This window comes from Trichechus manatus, unplaced genomic scaffold (assembly GCF_000243295.1).
Source record: "Trichechus manatus latirostris isolate Lorelei unplaced genomic scaffold, TriManLat1.0 scaffold00156, whole genome shotgun sequence".
Taxonomy (NCBI): Eukaryota; Metazoa; Chordata; class Mammalia; order Sirenia; family Trichechidae; genus Trichechus; species Trichechus manatus.
The window spans coordinates 1421128-1440563 of NW_004444092.1; the positions used below are offsets into that span (position 1 = coordinate 1421128).

General features: G+C 39.9%; 1 protein-coding gene across 10 annotated transcripts in view; it reads left to right on the forward strand.

Annotated features, from left to right (window-relative positions):
* ICA1 (islet cell autoantigen 1) overlaps positions 1–19436 on the forward strand; it is a 146845-nt gene that overhangs the window by 56448 nt on the left and 70961 nt on the right. Inside the window, exon 7 of one of the 10 annotated variants that reach the window (XM_023740488.1) lies at positions 7559–7624. The exons of the other annotated variants lie outside the window; for them this stretch is intronic. Within the exon in view, the coding sequence (XP_023596256.1) occupies positions 7559–7609 (51 nt within the window). The 3' untranslated portion in view covers positions 7610–7624. Of the gene's footprint in view, positions 1–7558; positions 7625–19436 lie in introns of those variants that run through there. 10 annotated transcript variants of the gene reach the window in all.

The window sequence follows — 19436 nt, forward strand, 5'->3', positions numbered from 1 at the left end:
TTTTCATGAGTTTTTATAGTAGTGGTCTCATACAATATTTATCCTTTTGTGATTGACTTATTTCACTCAGCATAATGCCCTCCAGATTCATCCACATTGTGAGATGCTTCGCAGATTCATCATTGTTCTTTATCATTGCGTAGTACTTCATTGTGTGTATGTGCCATAGTTTGTTTATTCATTCATCTGTTGATGGGCTTCTAGGTTGTTTCCATCTCTTTGATATTGTAAGCAGTGCTGCAGTAAACATGGGTGTGCATATGTCTATTCGTGTGATGGCTCTTATTTCTCTAGCATATATTCCTAGGAGTGGGATTGCTGGATCATATGGTATTTCTGTTTCTAGCTTTCTAAGGCAGCGCCGTATCATTTTCCAAAATGGTTGTACCATTTTACATTCCCACCAGCAGTGCATAAGAGGTCCAATCTCCTCGCAGCCTCTCCAACATTTGTTATTTTCTGTGTATGCTGGACACTTTGAAAGATGCTCTGTACCTCACTGTTGCATACCCTGCCCTTCACAAGCCCTGCCTATCCCACCTGAAATTCCCCTCTCCCTTCTTCTGTGCCTGTAGAGCTCTAACACATCACTGAAGGCCACTCAGCCTCAGAGCCTTTGCTGGCCATTACCGCTTTTCAGTGCTCCCATGGCACTTTTACATCTTCAGCTGCACATAGTAGGTATTTCATTAAGTAAATAAACAAACTTGTAGTTTCCTTGAAGGAAACTTGGAGCCCAGCACTATTGTTTGAAAATGTTTACGCTCTGAACCCCATTCTAAACACACATAATATGCATTTTATAAATCTGTATCGGTGAATAAAATTTAATCCTGCCATGAATAAAAGTGAGACTCAGACTATACAAGCAAAGATCATTTTGTCTTAACATCCTAGGAGAGATCACATATACATCTTAATTCATAATTTCCATTACCTAATTTGTATAAAGGTGCCCTGGTGGCTCAAACAGTTAAGCCCTTAGCTGCTAACTGAAAGGTTGACGGTTTGAACTCACCCAGCAGCCCCGTGGGAGAAAAACCTGGCGATTTGCTTCCGTAAAGATTATTGTTGTTAGGTGCCATTGAGTCAGTTCCGTCTCATAGTGACCCTGTGTACAACAGAATGAAACGCTGCCCAGTCCTGTGTCATGCTCACAGTCATTGTTATGCTTGAGCCCATTGTTGCAGCCACTGTGTCAATCCATCTTGTTGAGAGTCTTCCTCTTTTTCACTGACCCTCTATCAAACACAGTGTCCTTCTCCAGGGACTGACTGGTCCCTCCTGATAACATGTCCAAAGTATGTAAGACGATGTGTCGTCTCCTTGCGTCTAATGAGCATTCTAGCTGTACTTTTTCCAGGAGAGATTTGTTCGTTCCTCTGGCAGTCCATGGTATGTTCAGTATTCTTTGCCAACACCATAATTCAAAGACATTAATTCTTCCGTCCTCCTTATTTATTATCTAGCTTTTGCATGCATATGAGGTGATTGAAAACACTATGGCTTGGGGCAGGCGCACCTTAGTCCTTAAAGTGACATCTTTGTTTTTGAACACTAAGAGGTTTTTTGCAGCAGATTTGCCCAGTGCAATGCGTTGTTTGATTTCTCGACTGCTGCTTCCATGGGCGTTGATTGTGGAGCCAAGGAGAATGAAATCCTTAACACTCAATCTTTTCTCCGTTTATCATGATGTTTCTTATTGGTCCAGTTGTGAGGATTTTTGTTTTCTTTATGTTGAGGTGTAATCCATACTGAAGGCTGTGGTCTTTGATCTTCATCAGTAAATACTTCAAGTCCTCTTTTTTTCCAGCAAGCAAGGTTGTGTCATCTGCGTGTCACAGGTTGTTAATGAGTCTTCCTCCAGTCCTGATGCGAAGTTCTTCTTCATGTAGTCCAGCTTCTCGGATTATTTGCTCAGCATTCAGATTGAATAAGTGTGTGAAAGGATACAACCCTGACACACAGCTTTCTTGACTTTAAACCCCACAGTATCTCCTTGTTCTGTTCGAACGATTGCCTCTTGGTCTGTGTACAGATTCCTCATGAACACTGGTAAATGTTCTGGAATTTCCATTCTTCTCAATGTTATCCATAATTTGTTATGATCCACATATTCGAATGCTTTTGTATAGTCAGTAAAACACAGGTAAACATCTTTCTGGTATTCTCTGCTTTCAGCCATGATCCATCTGACATCAGCAGTGATATCCCTTGTTCACATCCTCTTCTAAATCCGACTTGAATTTCTGGCAGTTCCCTGTCAATGTACTGCTGCAACCACTTTTGAACTAGTTTCAGGAAAATTTTACTTGCATCTGATATTAATGATGTTGTTTGATAATTTCTGCATTCTGTTGGATCACCTTTCTTTGGAATGGGTACAAATACGGATCTCTTCCAATTGATTGACCAGGTAGCTATCTTCCAGATTTCTTGGCATAGACGAGTGAGCACCTCCAGTGCTGCATCTGTTTGTTGAAACATCTCAGTTGGTTTTCTGTCAATTCCTGGAGCCTTGTTTTTCACCAATGCCTTGAGTGCAGCTTGAACCTCTTCCTTCAGTACCATCTGTTCTTGATCATATGCTACCTCCTGAAATGGTTGAACGTTGACCAATTCTTTTTGGTATAGTGACTCTGTGTATTCCTTCCATCTTCTTTTGATGCTTCATGTGTCATTCAGTATTTTCCTTGTAGAATTCTTGAATATTGCAACTCAAGGCTTGAATTTTTTCTTAAATTCTTTCAGCTTGAGAAATGCTGAGCTTGTTCTCCCCTTTTGGTTTTCTATCTCCAGGTCTTTGCATACTTCATTATAATTCTTTGTCTTCTCGAGCTTGCCTTTGAAATCTTCTGTTTGACTCTTTTACTTCATCATGTCTTCCTTTCACTTTAGCTACTCTACATTCAAAAGCAATTTTCAGAGTCTCTTCTGACATCCATTTTGGTGTTTTCTTTCTTTCCTGTCTCTTTAATGACCTCTTGCTTTCTTCATGTATGATGTCCTTGATGTCATTCAACAACTCGTGTAGTCTTTGGTCATTAGTGTTCAATACGTCAAACCTACGCTTTAGATGGTCTCTAAATCCAGGTGGTATATACTCAAGATTGTACTTTGGCTCTCGTGGATTTGTTCAAATTTTCTTCAACTTCAACTTGAACTTGCTTGTGAACAATTGATGGTCTGTTCCACAGTCATTCCTGGCCTTGTTCTGACTGATGATATTGAGCTTTTCCATCATGTCTTTCCACAGATGTAGTCGATTTGATTCCCGTGTATTCTGTCTGGCGAGGACCACGTGTATAGTCGCCCTTTATGTTGTTGAAAAAAGGTATTTGCAACGAGAAGTCATTGGTCTTAAATGAAATTCTGTCATGTGACCTCCAACGTCATTTCTATCACTAAGGCCATATTTTCCAACTACCAATCCTTCCTCTTTGTTTCCAACTTTTGCATTCCAATCACCAGTAATTATCAATGCATCTTGATTGCATGTTTGTTCAGTTTCAGACTGCAGAAGTTGGTAAAAAATCTTCAGTTTCTTCATCTTTGGCCTTAGTGATTGGTGTGTAAATTTGAATAATAGTCATATTAACTGGTCTTCCTTGTAGACATATGGATATTATCCTATCACTGACGTGTTGTACTTCAGGAAAGATCTTGAAATGTTCTTCTTGACAATGAACTCAATACCATTTCTCTTCAATTTGTCATCCCTGGCATAGTAGACCATATGATTGCCTTATTCAAAATGGCCGATACTAGTCCATTTCAGCCACTGATGCCTAGGATATTGATGTTTATGTGTTCCATTTCATTTTTGACAACTTCCAATTTTCTTAGATTAATACTTTGTACATTCCACGTTCCAATTATTAATAGATGTTTGTGGCTGTTTTTTCTTATTTTGAGTCATGCCACATCAGCAAATGAAGGTCCCAAAAGCTTGACTCCATCCAAATCACTGAGATCAACTCTACTGTGGGAGACAGCTCTTCCTCAGTGGTATTTTGAGTGCTTTCCGACCTGAGGGGCTTATCTTCCAGCACTGTTATCAGACAGTGTTCCACTGCTATTCATAAGATTTTCACTGGCCAATTTTTTCAGAAGTAGACTGCCAGGTCCTTCTTCCTAATCTGTCTTAGTCTCGAAGCTCCTGTGAAACCTGTCAGGGTGACCCTGCTGGTATTTGAAATACCATTGGCAGAGCTTCCAGTATCACAGCAACACACTAGCCGCCACAGTATGACAAACTGACAGACATGTGGTGGTCCATAAAGATTACAGCCTAGGAAACCCTGTGGGACAGTTCTGCTCTGTCACATGGAGTTACTATGAGTCAAAATCAACTAAACAGCGCCTAAGAATAACAACAGTAATTTGCAGAAGTACAGGAAATATGAATATAATTTTTAAAAATAAACATGTTTTACAATAACATAAAAGCTAATGTTTTCACTTAAAATAGATTATTTTTTATGGAGTGCAGTAGAAAGGATGGGTTCTTTCTTGAGAGGTGTCAGATCTTTGCAGATAGCATTTCTCTAATTGTTTGAGGGAAATGTTTGCTTAACTCTCAAATGTTAGAGTGAACTCTGGACAAAAAGTGAGTTTTCTAATGCAAATTGAACTGGCCTAAGATAGTTTTCCTTTCGCCTGATTATCTGGCTTCTCTTTCTAAGACTTATATGTATTAGATAGCATATGAAAGCCTGGTTTCTAAAATTTCATGGATGGTAACGTGCAAAACATACAGATTTCACTGAATGGCTGCTGAACACTTGAGGCCATCATGTTCCATGTCATACTGCTGCCATAGAATGACCCATCTCATAACACAAACGTCTCAGAGCCTCAGCAACTAGAATCTCTTCGATAGATTCAGTATATCCATGTTTATCACATGTGCTCTGTGGCTCCAGGGTCAGAGGTGTGGCTGGTACACGTGACAATCACCCCAACCACAGACTATTCCATCTGCCTGTGTCTCCTTTTGGTAGCTTCTTAAGAAGGTGTCATCTTTGATTATGGTTAGATGGAAAATTACTGTGTTCAAGTAGTATGATTTACTAACAGCTCAAATATCATCTTTCCCAGATAGTCCTCTTATTCTCTTATGCTAAATTAGTTGCAATTTTTATCATCTTCCAGATTGCAGTATAAAGGAAGATAATTGCATGCTGGTGGGTTAGCCCAGCACTATTGATTTTACATTTTTATGCTTTGGGGATCTATCCTGCTATGCTATTTTTTTGTTGTTGTTGTTGTTTAAAAAGGTGATTTACTTAGATATGCAAATAGAATGTGGATTTTATTTAATTTCAGATAGAAGCAGCATATCTGCTATTTCCCAAATACCAATAGAGTATGTTGTTTTTATTAGAGCCCAAAAGAATCTTTTAAAAATTGAGTATTCTTTGCAACCATACTTTTTAGTGACAGAAAAAACAATGGTTTGATACTTGTCTAGGTTGTCACTTTTACATCAAACTGGATTTCAAAATTGGCTGTAAACCAAACCAAACCCATTGCCGATGAGTCAGTTCCTACTCATAGCAAGCTTATAGGACAGAGTAGAACTGCCCTGTAGGATTTCCAAGTCTGTTATGTTTAGGGAAACAGACTGCCATGTCTTTCTCTCATGGAGCAGCTGGTGGGTTCGAACTGGTGACCTTAGAAAGAAAGCTATAAATTACAGTTGCTTTAGGAAAAGCCTGTGTTTGTCATCATGGAATATTGAAAAGTTTTGAATAGCAGTTTTTTAGATGTTTGAATTATTTTTGTTAACCCTCAACAAAACTTTTCTAACAAGACTTATCCAGGCAGTGTTGACCCTGTAATAGAGCCATAGACTGTCAGGGGCTTCACAGGTTTCCCTGTCTCTCAATGAAACTCAAAATCCCCTTGCATCCCAAGTCCTAAGTCCGTCCATACTTTAGTGTTTAAACTACCAAAAGAATGAATTAATAGATAACTAGTATTTTCCATTCACAGTTCTGTTATTTAAAAAAAATGTTTGGATGATTTATTAGCCTCCAGAGAACTGATAAAATCCTAATTTAACAGGGAAATTAGAAAGTGGAGGCCCACATGTTGTCCAGTATATTCCCTCATCAGTGGTGACTTTATTCACTAAAAGCATGCACCATTCTTGGCCACTTTCAACTCTTCTCTCAAAGAGGGCCTTCACTGTGCCACCTTAATGAGTTCTCGGTAAAAATAAAACCCCAAATAGAAAGTGGCTTTAAAATATGTGTGCTACCCTTCTAGCATAAAATTTTCAGGATAATTCCAGGTATAATAAAATTATCCCAAGGGAAGAAATTGTTTCTTAGCAGTTATCCGACTTAATCATTAAACAAGATAAGTGAAACTCATATATCCAAACCCTAAAATATTAATCTAGCCAATTTTACACGGGCTTGAGGAGCCCTGAAAAGAAGCAGGGCCTAAGAGCTCATTGAAATGAAATTCTCACATGCATTAATCAGGCTTCCGTTGTTACCATCAAATGAAATATGATTTTAGGGCTTGGTAACACTTCACAGTTGATTGGCTCTTTCTATCCAACCACCCATCTGTCCATCCGTCTATTTAAATTCACTCCCCAGCTGTGATTCTGAGACAACCATTGTCATTTAGATGCCGATTCCTTACTGTGGTTCTTCTGGAGACTGCAGGCTGTGAAATAAGGAATACTTATCAAGATAGATTAATTATATAAGCAGGTTGAGAGATGGAGTTCTTTTTTCTGGCTTGTTCTTTTTAATAGTGTCTTTCCTGGGCCTCTAGAAGTAGACTCTGCAGTTCTTACAAGCAAAAAAGTTCATGGATATTAGCGTTTTGAGAGAGGTACAGACAAGAGACTTGGAAAAGTTATCCACATATGAGGAGTTGATAATCTATAGGTGAGAAGTTTATAGATCATGAAATAAATGAAGCAATTTCTCAAATAGACAAGGAAGCTGAAAACAAGCTAGTAGAGTAAGATACATTATATTTAGGATCTTTTTCCCTTTTAGGTTTTCATGTTAGAAATTAGGGGGTAAAAGTTATAGGAAACCCTGGCTATAGCAGTTGCCTCCAGGACAGGAAACTGTTTTGACATGATATGAGATGAGCAAAAATGAGAATGAAGTTTAGGTTCCAACATATGCCTTTTGTATCTTTTAAATTTTGTGCCGTGTACATGTATTAAAAATAATGAGACTTAATGAGATTAAAGTAAGATAAGATTTGGTATAAAGGGGAAAGTGACAGAAAACTCTTTTAAATTGGCAAAAATTAGGAATTTTTAATAATAATAATGAAAAAAGAGAGAAGGAAGGCTTTAGGGTCAAAAATGGGAAGCTGAGTTCCAAAAGTGGTATCATTCGGGGAGCTGATGGAGGAGGTTGGAGGATGAAGTCATGGTGGAAAGCCATGACAGGGAGAGCCATGTGAGGAGGTTAAATCACTGAGGGATAAAAGGATCAAAAACAATGCCTGAGGGAAACTGACCAAAATTAGGAAAGAAGATGAGAATGTTTTCTTTTAAAAGCCTTCACTGTTCTAGGAGAACTGGACCGAGTGGAGTTATGCTTATCCTGAAGGGGAAAAAAGGTGAGAAAGTGAAAAGATAACTTTTCCCATGCATCCTCAATTGCATCCTAGAGAGGAAGTGTTCTGTATTTTGCACCAATGACAATGTATGGAAATTCTTTTCCCAAAAGAATCAAAGAAGAGGGAAGGCAGCTATTTCAGAGAGATTGGGCCCCTAGTGGTGTAGTGGTTAAGAGCCTGACTTAAGAGCTCGGCTGCTAACCAAAAGGTTGACAGTTGGAATCCACCACCTGCTCCTTGGAAGCCCTACGGGGCAGCTCTACTCTGTCCTATAGTGTCTCCATGAGTCAGAATCGGCTCAACGGCAAAGAGTTTGGTTTGGTTTGGTTTTAGCTTCCACGGCCGTTGTGATGAGTTCAACCTCCTTTAGGCTGACATTTTGTCCCTTAACTTGGAGGCTTTCTGCTGACCATTATTAATAATTTGTTCTATGTTCATTGTTTACTTCCTAATTCTCATTAATGCTGTTTAATATGCTTAGACAAATTCTTTCCCCACGTTATCTCTCTCAACTCTTTTCTCTAAATCTAGCAATTTCATCAGTCCTTTTTCTTGGTAGTCTTCCAGGTTTTACAGACCATACCAAGAGTAGTCATGTGCTGATGAGTCCTAATTTTGTCACTAAAATTTCTTGAGAAGTAATATCAGTTGCTACAAATAAAACAACATCCCTTTGGCTTTGTGGTGTTTGTTTATTACTAGTTTACTTTTTAATACTTGCATAGGGTATCCTAATGCTCAGATTTAAAAAGGGATTAAAATACACGAAGATTCTAACCCACATATCTTTTTATACACACATTTTGGATTGGGCTTTTACTATCTAATAAAGTGTACATGTTAAAATAAGATATGAGTGGGAGGCAAAGGGACGTGTAGTTCCTCCCCAAGTTTCCAGAGAATGCATAATGGACTCAGGTTTCCCTTGTATTTTATCATGGTCACCACAAATCAAGTGTTTTAAAACAAGAAATTGAAAGCATGCTTAATTTTAAAGGTTTCCATATCTTCCTCATCCAGGCTGTGCATGGAGTGCTTGCTCACCCTCCTTCCCCAGGCACTGCCAGGAGAAGCCAGTGATTTGAAAATTGAAGCTATGTCAGCTAAAGCTTATGTTGGTACTTATTATCCAGGGCTCTGTCTGCTTTTAATTTTAATTCTCTGTTGAATAAATTAGCTTCAATTTTTTTTTTAACATGTCTTCCATTTTAAAATAAAAAGCAATAGCTAAACGTGGTCATGTGAAGCCAGACAATGGTTAGGTTTCAAGAATTAGACTCATTTCTAACCTTAATATATTTTAGATTTGGGGCAAACCCGCTTGGATTCCTTATGGACCTACTTGTCCCCCTTCTGTCCCTGACACATCTCCATTCTCCTCCAATTTCATCTAATCATGCAAGTAGAGTTGACATTAAGAAAGTGATGTAAGGAAAAAGTGCTTTGAAAATAAAATGATGATTTGATCAACTTTTTTTACTTATAATTCAATCTAGAAAATGAGGGCAACATATTTTAAGAGAATGTTAAAATGTTAAATGTTAGAATGTTGTAAAAGTCAAAATACTGCTTTTTTTTGTTTAAAGATATATATTTTTCATAGTACAAAAGCACAGCAGATAATTAAGCTCTACAGTGAACAATATGATAGTTTATGCAAGATAATTAACATACTTGAATTTTTTCCCAGCCTAGGGTTTTTCATAGCCTTCTGCCTTATAGATAGATGTAGCAATATTTAAATATGTACATAATACAGAATCTTTCTGATTAAATATTTGTAAAATGCTCTTCAGTTTACAAAGCTGTTAAATATTCATTACTTCTTAAAGCCTCACAACAGTTCAGTGAGAGTATGCATTCTTCATACCATTTTACAGCTAAGGCCACCAAGTTCCCGTGAGTCTGACTGACTTGTCCACAGCAGCACATATGAACCAGGATTCAAACCCAGGTCCTCTAACTCCAACGTCATTGGTTTTTTCACCACTTCTGCCTCAGGTTCCTCATAATTTAGTAAGTGGTTTCATGTATGGTACTCAGTTCCTGTGAGAGAAAATATTTCTGTGGTAGAGGAGACACAGCTTCGTGTTAAAGAACTGGCCACATCTTCCCACACACTGCACATCCTCTGTGCTCATTTTCACTGACCACACAAGGCTCATTTACAAACACCCTTAAGAAATATTTGGGACTTTTTCTCCTTTCTCACTAAGCCAGTCCATTAGTCTCTCCATCCTGTGGACATCTAGGCACTTCTCTGTGTTCCACATTTTGTGCTGTTCCTGTTCCACTTTGTCCCTTAAGTGCCCTTTGAGGTGGAATGATGGTCTAGATGGGGTCTAGATGGGGTCAGGTGCCTGAATCCCACAGCAGTGCTCTTTATCCTCAGGGCCCCAAACCTGGAAAGATGGTAGAAGGCTCATGGGTGGAAGGTGGAAGGCTCGTGGATGGAAAATAGGCATTACAAAATCCAGCATCCCAGCCAAGGATCCTATGCAAAATTGGCCCATAGGTTTAAAGCTAGTACACTTTTGAGAGGTTTTTACTTGTAAGAATAAAGTACAGAGGCCCTCGAGCAAATAGGCACAAAAAGATAACAGGCCACCTGCGAACATTTCTGGAAAAGCACGTCTTCCTACACACTCAGCTAACCCTGAGTTAGGGCCTCTGGCCTGAGTTAGCATAAGAATCTCTGAGAAGTGAGTTGGGCTTCTAGAATACTAGGGCCCACCTAGGGACTCAGATTCAGGAGGCCTAGGGTGGGGCCCAGGGATCTGATTTTTAACGAGCTCCCAGGTGATTCCATTGCTGATGTCCATGGACCACACCTGAGACACACTGTCCCAGAGCACTACTGTGGAGATGCTGATGCTCGCAATGATTACTGGGCCCTCAAAGAAGGTAATTTTTCTCTATTTAAGACACAGGCGTTCGAGAAGACAAGTGACTAATGTATGAAGCATTCCTGTTTTTTATTTTTTTTTAAAAAAATAAACTGAAATTAAACCACTTGATTCCCCAGGGATTCTACTATATAAAGCACTACTATGCTTTCTGGTACACATCATATTTATTTACTTTAAGCCTGAGGGCCTAGAGACTTGTGTACCACAGGTTCTTGTTTTGTTCATCTACAGTTCCTCATTTCAGTTTAAATGTTGAGTCTATTCAAAATTCAGCTACTTATTAGCTCTGGCTTAGATAGACCCTTTTCAGATACTCTTTTCAGAATTTCACCCACCTTCTCCTCCCCTGGAACTCTGGTGGTGCAGTGGTTAAGAGCTCCGGCTGCTAACCAAAAACTTGGCAGTTTAAATCTACCAGCTGCTCCTTGGAAACTGTATGGGACAGTTCTACTCTGTCCTGTAGGGTCACTATGAGTTGGAATCAACTCAGTGGCAATGGATTTTGGTTTTTTGTCCTCCCCTGGAGGGCATAGGGCTTACTGTATCCTAGAGGTGGGCAGGGGAAATGTCCCCAAAGCCACTCTTTGTCCCCCAGTTCCTTGCTAGTTTTTGCTGCACCATGGCCAGTCTGGGCTTTCATGGGCTCCTTGGACAGGTGATCATTTAGTTAGGCTCTTGGGTGTCATGGTGTGTGATTGAAGCTGTGGCTGTGGTAATGCCTTCTCTCTCTTCTCAGCTCTAACAATGCTGTAGTCTCAGCCACCTTCCTTTGAGGAATCCCTGCCCCGCCCCCCGCCCCACAGCATCTCAAACTACCTGCAGTTCCAATTTGGCCCCCAGCCTTGGAGGTACTTCTTGAAGCCTTGACTCCAGGGCCATTTTGATCCCTCAGCAGTATCCCTACCTGGCAAGCTCATGGGGCAGCACCCTCAGCCACTTTCTTCTTCCTTCTGTAAAACATGTGACAGCCTCTGGATTTCTTCTTCTCCCACCCTATAGCCCAGAGAGATGCTGGGGAGCTAAGCTTAGCCCTCCTTCACCAATTGCACTGCCTCTCTTTGATGACCCTGTTTGGAGCAGAGACAGGCTGGAGAGGCAACCCTCATGCAAACTCCCAAATAGGTAGTAGGGCAGAGACCCTTCTGGCTTTGGCTGTTCTCTCAGTGTTTTCCCCCCTGGGACAGAAGGGGGCTTTCTCCCTTGCCCTCTCTGGTCAGTAATCCCACCAATACCACCACCACCACCAGCAGCATTCAAATCCATAGCCTCCCACATACCCCACGCTGACAGTGGAGAAGATCATTTGCATGATCACACAAACAGAAAAGAACATTGATATATTTCTAAAAAATATTACCCCAATTTCCCATAACTGGGACACAAGCACTCTAACTCCAGAGTCTATGATTTCATTCGCCATACTCCCCTGACCATGTAGACTGAATCAAATTTCTTTTTTCTTTTTTGCATTGGTGGAAAGAAGCAATAATAAAAATAGAACAAATGTAATGTACAGAAACACTATTTTAGTCCAGAACATCATTACTTCAGTTACAAAAGTAGAAGCCAAAGCTGGAAGCAGATATCCTGAGAAGTAACAGTTGACAGTAAGAAAGAACAGAATGACAAACCATGAAAGTGTAGTAGTTGGTCAGACATTTAGTAGAGGGGGCCAGACTCACCAGCCTAAAACTCAACCAATATTGGTAACAGTGGCTTAAATCTTCATGAAACTATTTCATTATATTCAAGAATTTAAAGCAGCTTTCAACAGTTAACTGTATTGAGTCCAAATTCTTATATTCAAGTGTTCTTCCAACTCCTTTTCTTTCTGTATCCCATCAGTTTCATGTCTTTGATTCTCAACAAAACACCTTCCATACTTACCTACCTTCATGTAGACTTCTACTTCCAGACCCTTCTTGGTCACAACACCGCAAACAGGGAGTTTCTTCCTTTACTTCCTCCTTGTTAATTTATGGCCACTACCTCCTCTAAAAACCAAAAAACCAAACCAGTTGCCATCAAGTTAATTCCAACTCATGACGACCCCATATGTTTCAGAGTAGAACGGTGCTCTGTAGGGTTTTCAGTAGCTGTGATCTTTCAGAAGTAGATCGCCAAGCCTTTCATCTGAGGTGCCCATGGGTGGACTTGAACCACCAAAAGCTTGGCTTAAACCCAGAACTTCTCGAAATTACTTTCTATATACTGCTTTGTACTTGTTCTAATGTACTGTTTTGTAATTGTTCTAATACATGTTTCTTTCCATTCACTGTACTGAAGGTTCTTAAAGACTTGAGGCCTTTATTCCTTCTGTATCACCCTCCTAACACATGGCAGTGTGCTTTATCTCAATAAATATTTAGCAAATGCTTTTAATTTGACCTGCTTTCTTAATTTATTGTGTTCACAGGTGTGTGTGTGTGTGTGTGTGTGTGTGTAGAGAGTCAGGTTGGATTTTAAAGTTTCTAACGTTACTTCTACCCCATTCCAGTTTCCCAACATTTCATTTTGTCAGAACACCAAATACCTGTTTCAGACTACAAATAAAAGTATAAATTTTCTTTATAAAAGAGAAATCTGTAGTTAGAAGGCTGTTTGTAGACTGTGTATATATATTTCACAGTCACTTAGACATGTAATTGAGAGGCTTGTGTTGGGGATGAAGATTTCTACTGAAGATGCCACAAAATCCTGTATATAATTGGGCTTAATCCATTCATCCACTTTTGAGCAACGACTATGTGCCAGGAAATGTGCTAGGCACTAGGCATGCAATGTGTGCAGTGACATTGGTGTCCACGGAAGTGATGGCTAACACTGAGTGCTTACCGTGGACTAGGCACCAGGCCAAGAAATATGCTTGAGTTACTTTATTAGGCTACAAACAATTCTATGAGCCAGCTAGTACTAAAATTCCCATTTACCTTTTTGGGTGGGACACAGCCTAAATCTGTAGTGGGATGTTCTTGTGTAACTCCTATTAAATCACTAAATAAAGATCTAAGGAGATAGGGGAGCTCCTTTTCCTTTGACCAGAATAGCAGAGGGCAGGGTAGAAAGGCTGGTAAAGGAGCGAGGCGGGAGGACATTAGGTCAGGGTAGAGGAAGTCCTGAGCAGGACTTTTATATCTGAAGTGATAGCTCCACTACTGTTTACTTTCTTGTCGCCAGGTAACTGAGCACATGGAAAATGCGCAGTGTTATCATGTAGGCAGCCCACCTTCCACCTGTGCCCTTGACACTTGGCTTCTCAGGCAGCTGGATTTTCATCAGGAAGGTGTGTCAGATACGCACTGAAAGTATACAGCAGAAATGCATGGTCCCTAATCAGAATAGGCTTCCAGGCAGCCTGAGAGGCAGACACATGAATGAATACCCACAGCACAGTGAGCTACACCCAAAGTCCAGAAATAAAGAAGAAATTATTAATTCCTCAGCATTTCACCATTCTGCTCCTTCTGCCGTATTTCCTTCTCCTCCTTTCTATTTTCACTAACTGGTGCCTTTTCTTTCTCAAGCTGACTAACAGCTTTCCTTGAAATCTCCCTAATAGATTATTTTATCAAATCCTCATTCTTCATTCTCCTCACATTCTCTGAAAGCAACCTAATCAACTGTTACAACTTTAATACCACAGTCTCAATATTTCACCACCAGATCTCTCTGTTTAAGTCTTCATTTTCACTTAAGACAATTGAGAACTTCTAGGAAATGCTAAGGTCTCTTCACAGTCCACACTCCCTTGTTCACGCTGAACTCAACCTTTCCCTGTCTCCATTTCCACTCTTCTCCCAGACAAGCCTCTTTTCAACTTACCTGGTTTTGTTGATGACTCCATCATTCTCCTAATACTCCAAATTCAAAACCTGACTCATCCCTCTCCTTTATCCCCTTGACGCAGTCAGCATCATATCCTGCTGGGATTTTCTTGAAAACGCCCTCTTGCATTGATCCTTTTCTCCTGCTTCTCACTGCAGCCACCACAGTCTTGCATTACATCACCTGGGAGCTAAATGAAAGTCCTCCTAACAGGGATGACTCCCTTTCTCTCACCTACCACTTCCATACACATTTCCTCCCCCATCTCTTCCTCTTACACATACCCTGATCCTGAATAATACGTTCTCCCACGGATGGTTTCATCACACTGTGTCTCTACTGAAGGATCTATAGTGCTTATCTGTTAATCCCCAATTTTCAACATTCCCGATCACTTTGCTGACCTTATCCTTCCAGTGGTGGCCCATACCTCTTTTCACAAGCACCTTTGCTTGTGAAACAGAAGCTCCTCTGGTTCTAGAGTTTGGCCAGGTTACAGCCCTGTTTTTGTTGTTTTTGGGTGCCATCAAGTCAACTCTGACTCATAGCAACTTTTTGTACAACAGAACAAAACATTGCCCAGTCCTGTGCCATCCTCACAATTATTGCTATGTTTGAGCCCATTATTGCAGCCACTGTGTCAATCCATTTAATTGAGGGTCTCCCTCATTTTCGCTGATCCTCTACTTTACCAGGCATGATGTCCTTCTCCAGCAGTTGGTCCCTCCTGATGATGTGTCCATACTAAGTGAGATGAAGCCTCACCATCCTCACTTCTAAGAAGCAATCTGGCTGTACTTCCTCCAAGAGTGATTTGTTCATTCTTCTGGAAGTTCATGGGATATTCAGTATTCTTCACCAATACCATAAGTTGACTACATCAACTCTTCTTTGATCTTCTTTTTTCATTGTCCAGCTTTCACATGCATATGAGGCAATTGAAAATACCATGGTTTGGATCAGGCTCACCTTAGTCATCATAGTGACATCTTTGCTTTTTAAAATCTTGAAGAGATCTTTTGCCACAGATTTGCCCCATGCAATGTCATTTGATTTCTTGCCTCCTGCTTCCATGGCCATTGATTGTTGATCTGAGTATAATGAAATCCTTGAAAACTTTAATTTCTTCACCGTTTATTATGATGTTGTTTATAGGCCCAGTTGTGAGGATTTTTATTTTCTTCATGTTTAGGTGTAATCTATACTGAAGGCTATACGGTAGTCTTTTACCTTCATCAGTAAGTGTTTCAGTACTACTTAGTGATAAAGAATCCAGAAGAAATTAATTGATAATGTGGGAATCATCCTAAGGGAGCTGAAAAACATTCTCCGCTTTCTGTAGATTTTAAAGCAGTGAGTGGTGGATTTGTTTTGGATGTTTTAGATGTAAGAACCAATGGGTGATCTTTTTGTGTCCCTTTAGATCTAAATGTGTATTTCTCCACATACTAGTTGTTGTTTTTTTTTTTTTTTTAAGTAAAGAGGTCCGGAAAGCCTTTAGCATTTATTGGACCACAAATCAAAGAAGTACTTACTCTATCAACCTTCCCTCGCTACAGTATGTCTTATCTCAATAATGAAATGTTCTATATATGTCTATTAGATCTAATTTGTTTATAGTAAGTTCAAGTCCTCTATTTCCTTACTGATCTTCTTTCTGGAAGTTCTGTCTATTAATAGACAATGGTGTATTGAAGTTTTCTACTATTATTATAAAGTTGTCTGTTGCTCCTTTCAGTTCTGTCAATATTTGCTTTATATATTTTGGTGAATTGATGCTGGGTGCATATATATTTATAGCTGTTATATTTTCTTAAAGGAGCACTGGTGGCCCAGTGGTTAAGTGCGTGGCTGCTAGCTGAAATGTTGGTGGTTCGAACCCACCAGCGGCTCTGCGAGAGAAAAAACCTGGCAATCTGATCCTGTAAAGATTACAACCTAGGAAACCCTTTGGGGCAGTTCTGCTATATCATACAGGGTTACTATGAGTCAGAATTGACTCAACAGCACACAACAACATTTTCTTAATGGATTGTCTCTTCTATCAATATATAATGGCCTTCCTCATCTTTGATAATAGATTATGCTGTACAAGGAACTTGAATTAAAAGAGACTATGTTTTGTGACTCCAATTGGAGCTCTTTTGTTTTGTTTTTTTCTTCCTCTGCTTCAGTAAAAAATCTTGTTCCTTTTTTAATTATTCAGTGAAACATTTTTATATGCCTATTTGCTAATTGAGAATTCCTTGTCATTTTGAGAATATTACTTGTTTTCAAAAGCACATTACAGCCTTTCCATTGGTTGTTCCTCATCCTCTTCCTGTGAATGAGGCCAGCAAGACCTGCCTTGTCCTTTCCACATCTTATTTTGTACCCTGTCTCTGAAGGCAGAGTTTTTATTTGAATCAATGGCCCCTCTCCCAACCCCTTGGAAAGAAGTTCCCAGGGGCAGGCTGACCATGCTCCAGTGAAGAACTGTAACTAGAAGAGTAATGCTGTGCTAATGGGAATGTTGAGCTAGGGAAGAATTGGGTTTTTCCAGGGAGATGTTTTAAGATTCGTCACAGCATGAGTGTCTAGATGTTTCCCTTCTCTATGGCAATACTTGTGTTTTTTTGCCATTTTGCTTTGATTCTGAAGCGAAAAGTTATGCTTGCAAAGAGAGCGCACCTGTCAAAGACAGAGCAACTGACCATATGCCAGCGACAACCCGAGTCTTACTTTCCCTTCTTTGATCTTCCTTTAGTCATTTTAGTGGCCAAGATTGAGTGTTCCAGTTGTGTTTAAGATGCTGGGGAAGATAGAGCAGAGATATAAAATAGCCCCCTTCTCAGTTTTACAGTTTAGTTGAAGATATAAGATGAGACAGAGAGAGAGAGAAAGAGAGAATATGTGTTAGATAGTCAAATGAATAGTAGAGTCTATGTGTGGCATTTCCCAAGATTTCTACCCCTCTAGAACTTCATGTGAGTTAGAATCAACTTGATGGCAACGGGTTTGGTTGGGTTTGGTAGAACTTCATAGGGGGACAAGAAGTCTCATTTAAATTGGGATAACTTACCACTTTATTCTAAACTGCACATATTTTTATTGAAATTAAAATTCATGAGCCAGATGAAGAGCAATCTCTAGTAATAACTACTCACACTCAAAGCACTTTCATCTTCTATTTTTTTAATGTAATAGCTCTAAGACAGAGCTGTGAGACAGACATTGTAAGGATGACTCCCAGAGTTTAATGATTTACATGTGGCCATATTAGTGAGCCTGATGGAACTGGGAATAGACCCACTTTCCTGACCGACTCCAGACCTAGTGCCCCTTTCAACATCAGCATGACTTGGTGGAGGGATGGTTGCATGACTGGCTATGCCAGCCAAGCTTTCTGCCTGGGAAATAGCAGGAAATAAGCTTGAAGGAGTAAATACTGGATACTAAGGTTATGCTTGTTTTTAGGGAGGATAGCAAGGAAAAACAAGCATCATGGTGACTACCCTTATATGGTAAACCTAGTGGTACAGCCAGATTTTGGAAAGATGGGTGCACGAGTGTGTGCACGTGCACACGTGTATGCTCAGAAGGCCAGTGTGGCGGCTTGAAGTATTTTTCTTGCCTGTCTTTACATGATTAAACCTCAGATGGAAACAACGAGCTACATTAGCTCTGTGCTTCTGCAGGATACTTTAATCTGGCAGCGCTCCTCACAAATCAGCGCCTCTACATTCCATGGCATTTGGCCTGCTTCCTACATCTTTTTCATTGTTCCAAAATAATCCTGGGGTTGCTTTGTGCTCTGCTGTGGTGCTTTGGAAGTTTCCATTCTTGACTTGGTGTAACTCATTCTCCAAACATGTGTCAAGTTCCGCCCATTTAGCATGCATGGTGTTAGGTGAAGTTCAATTGACTAACCCTGAGGGACACAAGAGTGAATAGGAAACAGCAATATAAAGGAAAAAAATCATAGATGAATGTAAGTGATGCAAGTAGATATGGAGAGGCAGCATTCCCTCAAAGTATTTCCTGGATATCTGACCATCTCATTGCCTAATATTATTTTATAGAAATTGGACAAGCTGGTTAACTTATTCTTAAAAAGCTCCCATTAAAATTGTTACTCGATCCATTGTAATACTGTAAGGGGAAGAGAAGTACTTCAATTCACAGGTGCTATTTGGTGTGTGCTGTTTTTTGACAGTGAATGTGACATCATTCCTCTTCAATTTGCCATTGCTGACATAGTAGACCATAGGATTGTCTGACTCAAAATAGCCAATACCAGTCCATTTCAGCTCACTAATGCCTAGGATATCTATCTTCAAGCATTCCATTTCATTTTTGACAACTTCCAATTTTCCTTGATTCATACTTACAGACATTCCATGTTCCAGTTATTAATGGAGGTTTTCAGCTGTTTCTTCTCATTGTGAGTTGTGCCACATCAGCAAATGAAGGTCCCAAAAGCTTTACTCCATCCATGTCATTAAGGTCTACTATACTTTGAGAAGATAGCTCTTCCCCAGTCATATTTTCAGTGCCTTCCAACCTGAGGGGCTAGTCTTATGGCAGTATATCAAACAGTGGTCTGCTGCTATTCATAAGGTTTTCACTGGCCAGTATTTTCCCAAGTAGACTGCCAGGTCCTTTTTCCTAGCCTGTCTTAGTCTGGAAGCTCTGCTGAAACCTGTCTACCATGGGTGACCCTGCTAGTATTTGAAATACTGGTGGCATAGCTTCTAGCATCACAGCAACACACAAGCCACTACAGGATGCAGAAAAATTTGGAAGACAGCTACCTGGCCAGCAGTAGCCAACTGTCTAGAAAAGATCCATATTTGTGCCCATTCCCAAGAAAGGTGATCTAGAATGTGGAAATTATCAAACAATATCATTAATATCAAACACAAGTAGAATTTTGCTGAAGATCATTCAAAAGTGGTTGCAGCAGTACATCAGCAGGGAACTGCCAGAAATTCAAGCCAGATTCAGAAGAGGATGTGGAATAAAGGATATCATTGCTGATGTCAAATAGATCTTGCCTGAAAGCAGAGAATACCAGAAAGATGTTTACCTGTGTTTTATTGACTATGCAAAGGCATT